Raw genomic sequence first — 14705 nt, forward strand, 5'->3', positions numbered from 1 at the left:
AATATGATAGATAATACTGCAAAGCAAAGTACCAGGCTGAAGCATGGGATTTTTGAAAATGTCTCTGCTCTGCACATAGACACCAGAGGTATTCCAGAAAATTAAATGGAAAATAGCTGTAACAAGTGTTTTGGTCACCTTTTGGTATGTGGGTACTTCATAATTGGCCACATTTGTCGAGACAGCCATTTTGTAAGATATTTTCAGAATTTCAAGTGGCCCCACAAAGTAGGGGACTTGGCTTTAAGAACTTTCTGAAACAAAAATGTCTTGTTTTCTTTATAGATGCTATAAGTTCGAATAATCCTCGTGTCATTGATGATATTAGAGCACGGAAACTGTCCAATGATTTGAAGAGATGCATCTACTATGAAACTTGTGCTACCTATGGGCTTAATGTGGAGCGAGTCTTTCAGGATGGTAAACTTATTCTTCACTATAACTTGCCTATCTAATTAAAATGCACTGAATCAGTGATAGAAATATCAGGAACTATTAACTGGGTTCTAAAGTATACTCTTTCTCTCTTTTGAAACTTCTTGTATTATGTATACTTAACGAGATAAAACTGTTTACCTACTCATGTGAAATAAGGGACTAGTTAATAATTACCATATTAAGCAGTTTTCAGATACATTGAGTACTATGTGCTACAGTCTTGCACCCTGTGCTTAAGTTTTGTCATTTTGCACTGCAAGTTAAAATGTTGATGTTGATTCAGGTACATCTTTAATGGACTTATTCCCACACAACTGTATATGGGTTGTGCTGAAGCAAGGAAAAATATCCACATGTCCAGTGCTTGTTTATATAGTAGTTTTCTAGTAAGTTATTTGTCACATGTTCCGGGAACCACCATCTGGTAGAATACTGGTAGTCCTTGGGTTACAAGCACTCATTCAGTGACTGTTCAAAGCTACAACAGTGCTGAACAAGGGGAACTTACAACCAGTCCTTGGAGGTCTAGCTGTTGCAGTTTCACTGCGATCACACGATTGCAATCCAGGCACTTAGTGCCCTGCTCACAATTATGTTGCAACGAGCCACAGTCATGTGATTGTGATTTCCAACATTCCCTGCTGGCTTCCCACAAGCAAAGTCAGTGGGGAAGTTGGCAGGAAGTTGCTCTCCCACCACTTTTTTTCCGCCCGTGCTCCATAGTACCTGCATGCAGCATCCACCACGGCACCCACGCACCTGTCCGTGCTCTGAAGTATCTGCCTGCGGCATACATCCCTCCCCACAGCACCTGCACACCTGCAGGCCTGCTTGCCTGGGACTCCCACTTAACGACCCGTGTGGTCCTAGGGCTACAACGGCAACTGGGACTGTGGGATTGCTGTTGCTATGCAATGCAATCACATGACATCATGCTTTATGACTGCATCACTTAGTGACAGAAATTCCGGTCCCAGTTGCTGTTGTAACTCAAGCACTACATGTAACAAATGGTTCTATTTCAAAGTTATCTTATCTGCAACAGTCATGGATTAGAGAGGTTGACTGAAAACTGGGTGGTGAAGCTTCCTAAGCAAAAATGCAAGATGAGCTAGTTATCCTGTTCATAGTTATACAGATGCACTCAGTTAAGATAGCTTCCAATTCAATATGCACAAAACTAATTGTATCTAAGGTACAGTTCAATGAAATTGTAACCATGCACTAAGACTTTACCATTAGGCAGAGATTAAATAATGACTTGATTCTTGGAACTCCCTACCTGAACTCTGCTCCAAAATACTGTATATTAAAAACTGATATGAAGGAAAAGGCTAGGTTAGAGTATTTTCCCTTGATTTCTAGTTTTCTATGCAAAGGGGATTCTTTTTGTGTGAAACAGCATTCAGTCATTTGTATTTGTGAATATGAGAACAATGCTCAGTTAAGTAAAAACAGTTGATAAGACTTTGCAGCCTGCTTGTTCTCAGCCTCTAGGTCTTTTTCCTCCTCTATTTTAGAAGCAAAAATTCCTGGATGTATTTGTGGGACCTGGAATTGAGAATACTTTCTCCTATGCTACTACCACTTTATCTTGGAGTAGTAAAAAACATTAAATTCAGTCCCTATGTAAAGAATAACAACCTCTTCAAGAGAATTTTGATCATTTTCTGCGCCAATCTAATTCTTCTGTGCTTTGCTTGATAAGTCAGCAATGGGAAAGAGCAATAGTGAGGAAGCAGAGTGACAAGAAGAGATAGACCATATTCTTCCCAATTTACCTGAAATGTAGATTAGAGTGGTTGAGGTCCAGTAGTTTATTTCTTCCCTGCAAATGGGAGATAAGGGGAGAGAAATTTCCTGCTCTACAATTAGCAGATGGGTTGGAGAATTCTTTACCTTAGCAGTCCCTTCTGAGATTTCAGCACATAGCAATGGCTGTGTTGGCCATCTTAATAACAGAAGTGCATTTAACAGACATTTATTTATTTGAGTTATGCCTGCTGCAATTAAGGAGACTCTTGGTGGCATACAATACATATATAAACAATATAACAAAACACCCATGGTTTAATAAATGAAAATAAAAATGATAAGGCAGGTAGCATAATAAAACATCCATAATAGATAAAACAAAAATGAAAATAAAGTCAGCAATTCATGTATAAACAATTACAGAACCAATAAAATTGATGGAGATACCCTGTCACATTCATAATGTTCTTTGAAATAATTCTGTTTTTAATAGTTTGTGGAAAGCAATTGATGTGGAAACTGATAGATTTTCTAGGGGGACCATTCCAGATGCAGCAACACCTGAGTTCAACTTCAGCCTGTTTTGTTCCATACAGATCCTTGCAGCTTTCAGGCACTGGGTCAAGATGTCGATAGCATCTTCTGCGTGGCCCAGTGTAGCTATATACAACTTGATATTATCAGCATACTGAATATATTGTACCCTGCATTGGCAGATAACCTCCCTCAGTGTTGATGGGAAAAAGTAGAGGAAAAGTGCCAAGCCCTGCAGTACTTACAACTTCATGACTGATGTCTTCCCACCCCTGTTGCCCACTGAGGCAGGAGTGGAACCACTGCAAAATTCCTCCTCCAACCTCCAACCTCCTCCAACATTCCTCCTCCAACCACTCCTCCAATTCCTAGCCCTTGAAGGTGATCTAGAAGGACACCATGGGTGATGGTATCAAAGGCTTCTGAGAGATCCAGAAGGATCAAAAGGAGCGCACTTTCCCTTCTAGGTCCTGTCAGATTTATTTTAAGGTATTCTAGAAGCGTACTCCCATAGCTTGGTTAGCCATTCTTCCAATGAGGGATTCAAATGATTTTTCCAGTAAAAAGCAGTTTTTCCTTGTAGCAGTTAGCATGTACTGTATAAAGTTAATTTGGTTAATTTACTTTCAGGAAATATATGGTTTGGTAAAGTATAATAAAACTATAGCAGGTTGAACTGAGAATTCAACTTTTGACTTAACTTTCATTCTGATAAGAATACTTTTTCCAGAATTGTTCAGCTTTATACAGTGGGGCAAAAAAGTATTTAGTCAGCCACCAATTGTGCAAGTTCTCCCACTTAAAAAGATGAGAGAGGCCTGTAATTTTCATCATAGGTATACCTCAACTATGAGAGACAAAATGAGAAAAAAAATCCAGAAAATCACATTGTCTGATTTTTAAAGAATTTATTTGCAAATCATGGTGGAAAATAAGTATTTGGTCACCTACAAACAAGCAAGATGTCTGGCTCTCACAGACCTGTAACTATTTCTTTAAGAGGTTCCTCTGTCCTCCACTTGTTACCTGTAGTAATGGCACCTGTTTGACCTTGTTATCAGTATAAAAGACACCTGTCCACAACCTCAAACAGTCACACTCCAAACTCCACTATGGCCAAGACCAAAGAGCTGTCGAAGGACACCAGAAACAAAATTGTAGACCTGCACCAGGCTGGGAAGACTGAATCTGCAATAGGCAAGCAGCTTGGTGTGAAGAAATCAACTGTGGGAGCAATAATTAGAAAATGGAAGACATACAAGACCACTGATAATCTCCCTTGATCTGGGGCTCCATGCAAGATCTCACCCTGTGGGGTCAAAATGATCACAAGAATGGTGAGCAAAAATCCCAGAACCACACGGGGGGACCTAGTGAATGACCTGCAGAGAACTGGGACCAAAGTAACAAAGGCTACCATCAGTAACACACTACGCCACCAGGGACTCAAATCCTGTAGTGCCAGACGTGTCCCCCTGCTTAAGCCAGTACATGTCCGGGCCTGTCTGAAGTTTGCTAGAGAGCATTTGGATGATCCAGAAGAGGATTGGGAGAATGTCATATGGTCAGATGAAACCAAAGTAGAACGTTTTGGTCTAAACTCAACTTGTGTTTGGAGGAGAGAGAATGCTGAGTTGCATCCAAAGAACACCATACCTACTGTGAAGCATGGGGGTGGAAACATCATGCTTTGGGGCTGTTTTTCTGCAAAGGGACCAGGACGACTGATCCGTGTAAAGGAAAGAATGAATGGGGCCATGTATCGTGAGATTTTGAGTGAACACCTCCTTCCATCAGCAAGGGCATTGAAGATGAAACGTGGCTGGGTCTTTCAGCATGACAATGACCCCAAACACACCGCCCGGGCAACGAAGGAGTGGCTTCGTAAGAAGCATTTCAAGGTCCTGGAGTGGCCTAGCCAGTCTCCAGATCTCAACCCCATGGAAAACCTTTGGAGGGAGTTGAAAGTCCGAGTTGCCCAGCGACAGCCCCAAAACATCACTGCTCTAGAGGAGATCTGCATGGAGGAATGGGCCAAAATACCAGCAACAGTGTGTGAAAACCTTGTGAAGACTTATAGAAAACGTTTGACCTCTGTCATTGCCAACAAAGGATATATAACAAAGTATTGAGATGAACTTTTGATATTGACCAAATACTTATTTTCTACCATGATTTGCAAATAAATTCTTTAAAAATCAGACAATATGATTTTCTGGATTCCCCCCCCATTTTGTCTCTCATAGTTGAGGTATACCTATGATGAAAATTACAGGCCTCTCTCATCTTTTTAAGTGGGAGAACTTGCACAATTGGTGGCTGACTAAATACTTTTTTGCCCCACTGTACCATTGCCACCAAGTATTACCCTGACTTTCCCCACCATGTGGGTAAGAGTGGGGTGGGGGTGGGGTGGTTTGGTGGAATGGTATGTGGGATGGGTTTTAGAGGTTGGCAACTGGTAATCCTAAATACAGGACGCTGAGTGTAAATCAGAAGCATCCCCATAGTTGGTACCCAGTGTCCTGGTGGTGGGTATCGGAAGTTTGGATATTTAGATAGGGCCTTTGATTTGGAAGGAGGAGCAGATGGGTCAGGATAAGTTAGGATAATGGGGGGAGAAGGACCAGGTGAGGGTATTGTGGAGGTGAAGGGCAGAGGGAGATATGGCAGAGGCCGGGTCACACTTGGGGAAGATGACCTTGGTGCTTAGTACCCATCTTGCCTTACCCAAAGACCTGGTAAATCACAGCTCCAGAAATCCTAGCTTTTGGCTGTTGCTGCTTAATGTGCAATCAGTCTGTAATAAAGTTTTCCTCATCTATAGTCTAATAGTAGATGAGAGGGCTGACCTTGCCTACATTACTGAAACCTAGTTGGGCCCTGGGGGCAGTGGTTGCCCCTCCTAGAGATGTGCCCTCCCAGGTTTTTGTGTGTGGCATCAGTTACAGATCCAGGGCTGGGGCAGTGGTGTGGCTGTTGTCATCTGAGATATTCTGATGGTTTCCAGGAGTACTCTCTGCAGATGACTGGTTGTGAGGCATCTTTTGTGAAGTTGGGCAGTAGGAAAGACAGCATTGTTGCTTATATTCCAGCCTTCCTGCTGCATAGCAATCTCCCTACCTGAGCTGCTAGAGTCCATGGCTAGGTTGCCAGTGGAGTTCCCCAAGCATATGCTATTGGGGGACTTTAAACTGTCTTTGGGTGTGGACTTGGAAGCTGCACAGGAGGTCATGATAACCATGGAGCTGTCCCAAGTTATCTCTGGCCCAATACATGGGCATGGTGTGGTGTCATATGCTGGACCTTGTTTTTATCTTGGGCAATGGTGATGTAAACTGGAGTTGGGGAATGTTACATCATTCCTTTGTCATGGACAGATCACTTTCTGTTGGTCTTGGATTTCTCTGAGATTTCATCTTGCTGCGGGGAGGTAGGTACTATTTGATCAGTCTGCCCTAGGCACCTGATGGACCCTATTGGGTTTCACAGAAAGCTTGGGGTTGTTCTTGGGGCCCTGGTTCAACTGAGGCCTTAGTTATTGCTTGGAATGAGTAGGCAATGTCAGCATTGACCTTAGACATTATCTTGTGGCAATAAGGACAGTAAAACATAATTATTCCCCCCCCCCCATATTATGCCCACACAGAGCCAGCTGAGTCAGGCGCTTGATGATCCAGTCTCTCCTGGCAAGGAGGGGCTGGGGAATATTTGCAGGGCTGTTTTGAGGATTATTCTAGACGTATGTCAGATAAAGTCACTAGGATTTGCTAGTGATCTTCCACTTTGGGATTGAATATGATTTTGCTTTTGGTTTTTTAATTTTGATACCCAGTTCTTCTGTAACCATCACTGCTGTAATGTAGGCAAAGTGACTGGAATGTTCAATAGATGTTATTTTAATCCTTGCAAGCGTCTTATTCACATCTTTCATTATAGGTGCCAGGTCTTTTTTAGGCACTACTTACAGTGCTGGCAATCTTTGTCTTTCTACTGGTAATTGTGCATATGTTATAATTTTCTCTTTTAATTCTTGTTGGAGAGTAAGTTCATAGGTTGTTTCAGTGCTGACCTGTACTGTCGTGTTGTTGTTATTCTTCTAAGTTATCATTTCTGTAGTTCATATCAGCTGTTTCCTCTATATTTCCAGTTGTTGTTATCTGAGTTTCTTCTACTATTCTACTATTGTTTTTTGGTCTTCCATTTTCAATTTTTTTTCTGAATTCCTTCCAGTTTTGCATCCCTGAATATTTTATTTCTAGTAATGAATCTCCTTTGATCTGCTAATTGTTGTTCAGTGAAATATGAGTCTGGAAAAATTCCTTTCCACAGTTCAGACATTTGCTTTAAGTACCCCCGCTTTGTTGGTTCTGATTTATAATAGCAGGCCATAATGGCATGGTTTTCAAACACAGTATACTTTTATCTTTTCTGTGGTGGTTGTTTTTCCAGGTTGCCCAGCCATAGCTCCTGTTGCCTCCTTGTCGACAAATGCCCAGGAACTCTAATACCTGACGTGGTCCTTATTGAACTGGGTGACAATCAGTCTGGTATAGGATTTTTTTTCTTTTTTCTCACCACAGTTAATGGGTTAATGGATACACTTAGTCTGGCTCTTCAGCTGAGACCTGTCTGCCTTGGGTGACCTTTCTGGTAGAATACACTACCACCTCAAGTGGTATAGCTCTCAACCTCATCAGAGCATCACAAGCTCCTCCCCCTGACAAGGCTGGGTGACTTTGGACCAGTCACTCTCTCTCAGCCCCACTCACCTCTTAAGGTTGTTGTTGTGGGGGGAAAAATAGGAGAATTAGGTATGTTCGCCACCTTGAGTTATATATAAAAATTATCATTATTGGTTGCACAGTTAGATGTTTAGACTGGATTTGGCATTTTTATCCACCTGTTGAGTACTTCTGAAGGACCTGGGATAGCCAGATATTGTTTGATGTTGTTAAAGGTATTGTCACAGGATATAAGCTGTTCCAAGCTTATATCCTGCCTTTTGCAATTGACCAATGGTGATTTTGTCAGTGTTGATGGTGTTCAAGTGGTGCTCCAGATGTTTTGGGATTGCACCTAAGGTGCCTTTACTATTGGTACTACCTTTGCTTTCCTTTGCCATAGTTGTTCTATTTCTATCTGCAGGTCTTTATATTTTATGATTTTCTCCAGTTCTTTCTCTTCTATTCTGCTGTCTCCAGGTATTGCAATGTCCACTGTACAGACTTTTTTATCTTTCTGATCAGCAATTGTTAAGTCTGGGGTGTTGTGTGGCAGGTGCTTGTCTGTTTGAATTCTAAAGTCCCAGAGCACTTTAGTTTCTTCATTTTCTATTAGTTTGGTTGTTTTGTGGTTCTGCCAGTTCTTGCTTGCAGACAAATGGTATTTCTTGCAGATACAGTGGTACCTCGGTTCACGAACTTAATTTGTTCCGCGACTCTGGTCGCGACCCAAATTGGTCGCGACCCGAATCAAATTTCCCCATAAGGTTCAATGTAAATACGGTTAATCCGTTTTGACCCCTCCGAATTTGGTCGCCAACCGATTTTGGTCGTGTCCCGAATCAAATTTTCCCATAAGGTTCAATGTAATTACGGTTAATCCGTTCTGAACCATATGTTTTTTTTTTTTTAAACCACAAAAATATGAAACAAAATATAGTACGAAGAGAGAGAACGCTAACCTTGCTCGACGCGATTTCTGGCGTGGAGGACAGGAAGGCGGGTGGGGAGGTGGTTATTGCTTAGAGGGAGAGTCCCCCCCCACAGGAAGCCACGACCACATGTCACGGCAGGGAAAATGGCCACGGATCCTGTTCGTCACCCGATCTGGCATTCGCGAACGGAAGCAAAATTTTGCGAACGGTGCTGTTCGTGACCCGAATTCGTCGTGAACAGAAGCGTTCGTGACCCGAGGTACCACTGTATTCCATTGCACCATTGATGCTACTTTGTCATGCCGTTGTTTGTAGTCAGTCTGTGCAATCTTTTTGCAGCAGCTGACTAGGTGGTCCACTCTTTCTTCAGCTTCTTTGCAGAGGTGGCACTTGCTGTGTGTTGCTGTCTTCTCGATTCTAGCTTTGTATGCATTTGTTTTTAAGGCTTGATCTTGTGCAGCCCCTCTGTCTCTTTCTTCAGTTTTCTTGCTCTTAGCCATTGCCAGGCCTTGTTGTTATCTGTTTTGCCTGCTATTTTTTTTGTGACTGGCCATGTAATACTTTGCCTTGCTATGTCTCTTTTCTGTTCTTCATTTGGTCTGTCTTATAGGCCAGTTTGGTCTCTTTGGTATTCAGTAAGCCTTCATGGTGTACTATCTTCAGTACATCTTCTTCACTGTCCTTCTTCCAATGCCCTTTTTTCTTCTTCAAGAAGAAAACATTCCATGTCCACCTATGTTCCTTGGTAAGTAGAGTCTGTCAACATCGCTGCATTGATGAGGAGCATGATTCATTGACATTATTTTTCTGGTCTTCCTATCCAGGGCTTTTAGTTCAGCTTGAGTCCAGTCCACTATTCCAGCTGTATATCTAATGACTGAAATTGCCCATCTGTTAATCGCCTTGATGGTATTTCCTCCACTGAGTTTGGACTTTAAGATCTTCTTCGTTCTTCTGATGTATTCACTACTAATCTTCTTGACTTCAGTGTGCTTGATGTTGTCAGCCTGAAGGATGCCTAGGTATTTGTAATGATCTTCTTCATCCAGACTTTTGATGTTATTTCCATAGGGCATCTTGATTCCTTCAGTTTTCACTATTTTTCCCCTGTTGATGGTAAGGGTGGCACATTTGCCCAGTCCAAACTCCATTGCAATATCTTGGCTTATATTTGGACAGTGTTGAGCAGCGATTCCATTTCAGATGGTGTTTTTCCATACAGCTTCAGATCATCCATGTAAAGAAGGTGGATAACCTGGCAGGTATTTTTGATGTTTGATAGCCATGTCCTGACTTGTTCAGTATTGTTGACAGAGGAATCATTGCAATGACAAACAGTGGTGATAGTGAGTCTCCTTGAGATTCCTCTCTTGAAGTTAACAACAGTCTATCACTGTTGACCAGCAACTGTGTCTTCCATTGTGCCACTGATTTTTGCACAAAGCTTCTGATGTTTCTACTGACTCCTGTTATTTCTAGGCACTTGATTATCCAGTCATGTGTCAGGGAGTCAAATGCCTTCTTGTAATCAATCCAAGCTACATTCAGGTTGGTCTTCCTTCTCTTACAGTTTTCCAAAATCATCTTGTCAATTCGGAGCTGATCTTTTGTCCTTCTGCTATTTGGGTGGTTTCCTTTCTGCTCAGATGGAAAGAGCTTGTTTTCAAGTAGATGCTGTTGGATTGCATCAACTACCACACCAGTTAGCAATCTGAAAGTTGTTAGCAAGCAGGTAATTGATCTGTAGTTGCCTGGTGCTGCCCCTTTTGCTGGATCTTTCATTATCAGGTAGGTTTTGCCAGATGTTAACCAATTTTCAGTTTCACCTCCTAGTAGTATGTTTTTAAACTGCTTGGCAGTGAGTGGGTGTAGACCAGTAAGATGTTTCAACTAAAAACCATGCAGTTCATCTTCACCTGGTGCTTACCAATTCTTGATCTTCCTTGCCCTTTTCTCCACCATTTCTGCTATTGTTACAAGTTATTTCATTTCAGCTTCTTTTTTATTCTTATCTACTTCCTTTATCCAAGCTGCAGTCTTGTTGTATTTCTTTGGGTTGTCCCATGGCTGCATCCAGAATTACACTGTTTCTTCTTTGTTGGGTGTTGACTGGTTCATTGCAGTCTCTTCATTGATGGATTGGGAGAAACGCTTCTGATTTGACTGAAATTGGAGATTCTGCCTATAGTGTGCAATTTGAGATTCATACCTGCAGATCTTTTTGGCTATGGCTGCTATTTTGCTGCTTTATTATTCCCATTGCTTCTTTGATCTTCCTTGTTTCTAGATGATATTTCTTGATCAGGTATTCTTTGGTCTTCCTGTTCTTCAACTTCGTTTCTTTCATCTGTTCTAGCTTGCTTCCCTCTGATCTTAGCATGCTGATCTTATTTTCCAGCCTGATCTTCCATTTTGGTGGTGCACTATTTAGCTTTTTTTCTTGTTTGTTGATTTTGCATCCAAGGCATTCAGTTATAGCTGCAGCTATACTGTACATTAGTTGGTTTGTTTCTTGCAGTGAGCTGGTACTTATACTTGATATTACAGTATTGGCATCATTTAATACTTGTGCTAGCTGTTTCTTTGTAACAAGCTTCAATGCAGGCAGCCTTATTCTGTTGTTTTTGTGCTGTTCTAGATGCGCAGTTATTCTTTGTTTCAATTCCTCTTGTTTTTCAGTTAGAGGGCTTTGTTCTTTCTGAGGAGAAGGCAGAGGAGAGGGTGCCTTGTTTGGGAATGAAAATAATTCAGTAGCTGTGTTGTTGGCTTCCTTTACTGCCGACTCCCCCTACAGTCTGAGCTACTTCTGGTAGGCTTCGATTTCTTTTCCCTGAGTTGATGTGCTAGCCTCTGTTCTTTCCAGAACTGGTTATTCTTTTCAAATATCCTCTTCTCATTGGACTGATTTGTAATGGCAGATCATTATTTCTTTGTTTTCAGTCTTCAGATATTTGCAATGGGTAAACAACTTTTCTTCCAGTAGTCCTGCAGCTGCTGGCCCTGGTTGCTCAGCCAACAGTCCTGAATCCTGTAGCCCACTTGTCACTAGATGTCCAGGAACTAGAATACCTAGCATAGTCCTTGTTGACCCAGTTAATGACTGATCCGGTATAGGTTTCTGTAAATTACGTCTCACCATATTGTTTAGGTAGAGACACTCTTCATCTGGCTCCTCTGCTGAGACCTGTCCAGTATGGTTGAGCCTCTGGCATAGCTCTCATCCTCCTCGGAGTTCGCAAGCCCCACAAGCAGATCAGGGTAGTGTCTTGTTGTTGTTATTTCTAGATGAAATGGGATCAAGATTACTAAGACTGCTAAACTATTTTGAATAATTAAATAAAGTAGGCTTCCTTCAGCTGAAATACATTAGTTTTAAAATATATTAGTTTACTTTAACCAATACCAGTTTTACACTGTTAAAACTGTCACTTTCTTTAGTTTTGTAGCTGAAGAATGAGATATAACAAATTATTATTTAGCACCCCCCCCAAGCTTGGTTTCCCCCTCCCAGGGGATGCATGTAATTGATTGTTATGGGAGCCCCTGGGCCTTTGGAATGCACCCCCCAAGCACCCCCCCTCCAGTAAGATGGAGGAGGATAGGGACCACTTGATTATCCCCTTGGAGTTGTGTTTGGATTATTTGCACTTGGATGCTGGCTTTGCTGCAGGTCTGTGGGAGATGCCTAAGGTGGAGTCTTGCCTGGTTATCTGGGAATGGTTTGAACCTACTGGGCCTGATGAAGTGGACAGGGTCCTTAGGACTGTGAGCTCAGCTGCCTGCTCTCTAGATCCATGCCCCTCCTGGCTTGTGAAAGCAGCCTGGGGGGTGTCGTGTGGCTGAGTTCTGGTGATGGTGAATTCTTCTTTGAGTGAGTGGATTGTTCCTGCACCTCTAAAGGAGGCTTTGGTTCACCCCCTCCTCAAGAAGCCATAGCTGGACCTCACAATACTGGACAACTTTCATCCAATATCCAACCTCCCCTTCTTGGGGAAGGTGATTGAGAAGGTGGTTGCGTAGCAGCTTCAGAGGACCTTGGATGAAACAGATTCTCTGGATCCTTTTCAGTCAGGGTTCAGATTTGGGTATGGTACAGAAACAGCATTGGTTGCACTTTTGGATGATCTCTGGCATGGGTGGGATGGTGGTTTGCATCAATTCTTGCCTTATTTGACCTCTCAGCGGCTTTTGATACCATCAGCCATGGTATCCTTCTGGACTGACTCAGAGATTTGGGGGTGGGCAGCATGGTATTGTGCTGGTTTGCTTCCTTTCTCCAGGGCTGGTTCCAGTTGGTGGTGATTGGGGAGGAGAGACCCCACCCCCTGCTATTTGGGGTGCCTCAGGGGTTGGCGTTCTCGCCTCTCCTATTTAATATCTACATGAGACCGCTGGGTAGGTTCATCTGTTGCTATGGGTTGAGGTATCATAAGTATGCTGATGATACTCAATTGTACATCTCTGCCCCTCTTACTTAAGTGATGCTGTGGGCATCCTATCTCGGTGTCTGGAGGCTAAGAGCATCTGGATGGGAAACAACATGCTTCAGCTGAACCCTGGCAAGACTGAGTGGCTTTGGGTTTCGAGTCCCTCTGGCTCTAGGATTTTACCATCTTTGGTACTGGATGGGGTCATGCTGCCCCAAACAGACCCTGTGTGCAAGCTGGGGGTCCTCTTGGACTCATGACTCCTGCTCAAAGAGCAAGTGGCAGTTGTGGCTAGGAGGGTCTTTGCACAACTTCTTACTGTGCATCAGTTGCTCCCATTCCTAGATCAGAGGGACCTACTCATGGTCACTCATGCCCTGGTCACCTCCCGGTCAGATTACTGCAATGCGCTTTACATGGGGCTGCCCTTGAAACTCTTCAGAAACTTCAGCTGGTGCAAAATACAGCAATGCAAGCAGTTACGTGTGTTTCTAGTAGAACACACGTTGCACCTCTGCTTCATTACCAGTCTGTTTCCAGGTCCAGTTCAAGGTTCTGTTGTTAACCTTTAAAGCCCTTCATGTCTTGGGGCTGGGCTATCTGAGGGACCGCCTTTCCCCAATTTCATCTGCCCATCCTACCCGATCCAGCAGAGAGGGCATGTTACAGGTTCCATCGTCTAGGGAGATACATTTGGCAGTCCCCAGGCTGCGGGCCTTTTCTGCTTTGGTGCCTGCGCTGTGGAATCTTCTCCCCCCTGAGGTGAGACTGTCCTTGTCATTGTTGAGCTTCTGGAGGTCCCTTAAGACTTGGTTATGCCAGCAGGCCTGGGGATTCCAGGGGATGGGGGAATTAGTGAGGTGGCTTCCTTATTTTTAACTTCCTTTTATTCTCTGTTTTACTTTGTTTTATATATTTTTAATGTATTTTACTGTTTTTACCTTTGTTGTACACTGCCCAGAGTCACCTGCAGTGAGATGGGTGACTATATAACTTGATTAAAAAATAAATAAATACAGTACTGGGGAAACGTTTTAGGCAGGTGTGAAAAAATGCTGTGAAGTAAGAATGCTTTCAAAAATATGTATTGTAATTGTTTATGTTTATCAATTTACAAAATGCAAAGTGAACAAATAGAAGAAAAACCCAAATCAAATCAATATTTAGTGCGACCACCCTTTGCCTTCAAAACAGCATCAATTCTTCTAGGTATACTTGCACACAGTTTTTGAAGGAACTCGGCAGGTAGGTTGTTCCAAACATCTTGGAGAACTAACCACAGATTTCCTGTGGATGTAGTCTGCCTCAAATCCTTCTGTGTCTTCATGTAATCCCGGACAGCCTTGATGATGTTGAGATCAGGGTTCTGTGGGGGCCAAACCATCACTTCCAGGACTCCTTGTTCTTCCTTACGCTGAAGATAGTTCTTAATGATATTGGCTGTATGTTTGGGGTCGTTGTCCTGCTGCAGAATAAACTTGGGGCCAGTCATACGCCTCCCTGGTAGTATGGCATGATGGATAAGTATCTGCTTGTATTTCTCAGCATTGAGGACACCATTGATCCTGATCAAATCTCCAACTCCATTTGCAGAAATGCAGCCCCAAACTTGCAAGGAACCTCCACCATGCTTCACTGTTGCTTGCAGACACTCATTCTTGTACCGCTCTCCAGCCCTTCGGTGAACAAGCTACCTCCTGCTACAGCCAAATATTTCAAATTTTGACTCATCAGCCTGGTACCCTAACAGAACCTCTATTCTGTCCAAACCACCCAAATACAGTAGCATATTTTTAAATTTAGCAGGCCATCAGACGGAGCACCTCATCAGTGAGATAAAATTCTTACAGATCATGAGTGATCCACCTCCTAACCCTCCTATCTTAGGCTTC

General features: G+C 42.7%; 1 protein-coding gene across 2 annotated transcripts in view; it reads left to right on the plus strand.

Annotated features, from left to right (window-relative positions):
* The window catches only part of AGAP1 (ArfGAP with GTPase domain, ankyrin repeat and PH domain 1), a 428513-nt gene that overhangs the window by 81345 nt on the left and 332463 nt on the right, over positions 1-14705 (plus strand). For both annotated transcript variants that reach the window (XM_088132847.1, XM_088132845.1), the window contains exon 6: positions 286-420. In XM_088132847.1, coding sequence (XP_087988973.1) covers positions 286-420 — 135 coding nt within the window. The remainder of the gene's footprint in view (positions 1-285; positions 421-14705) is intronic.

Source organism: Python bivittatus, unplaced genomic scaffold, assembly GCF_059951505.1.
Source record: "Python bivittatus isolate LINGU-HERP-01145 unplaced genomic scaffold, Pbiv_v1 ctg000020_np1212, whole genome shotgun sequence".
NCBI classification, from domain to species: Eukaryota; Metazoa; Chordata; class Lepidosauria; order Squamata; family Pythonidae; genus Python; species Python bivittatus.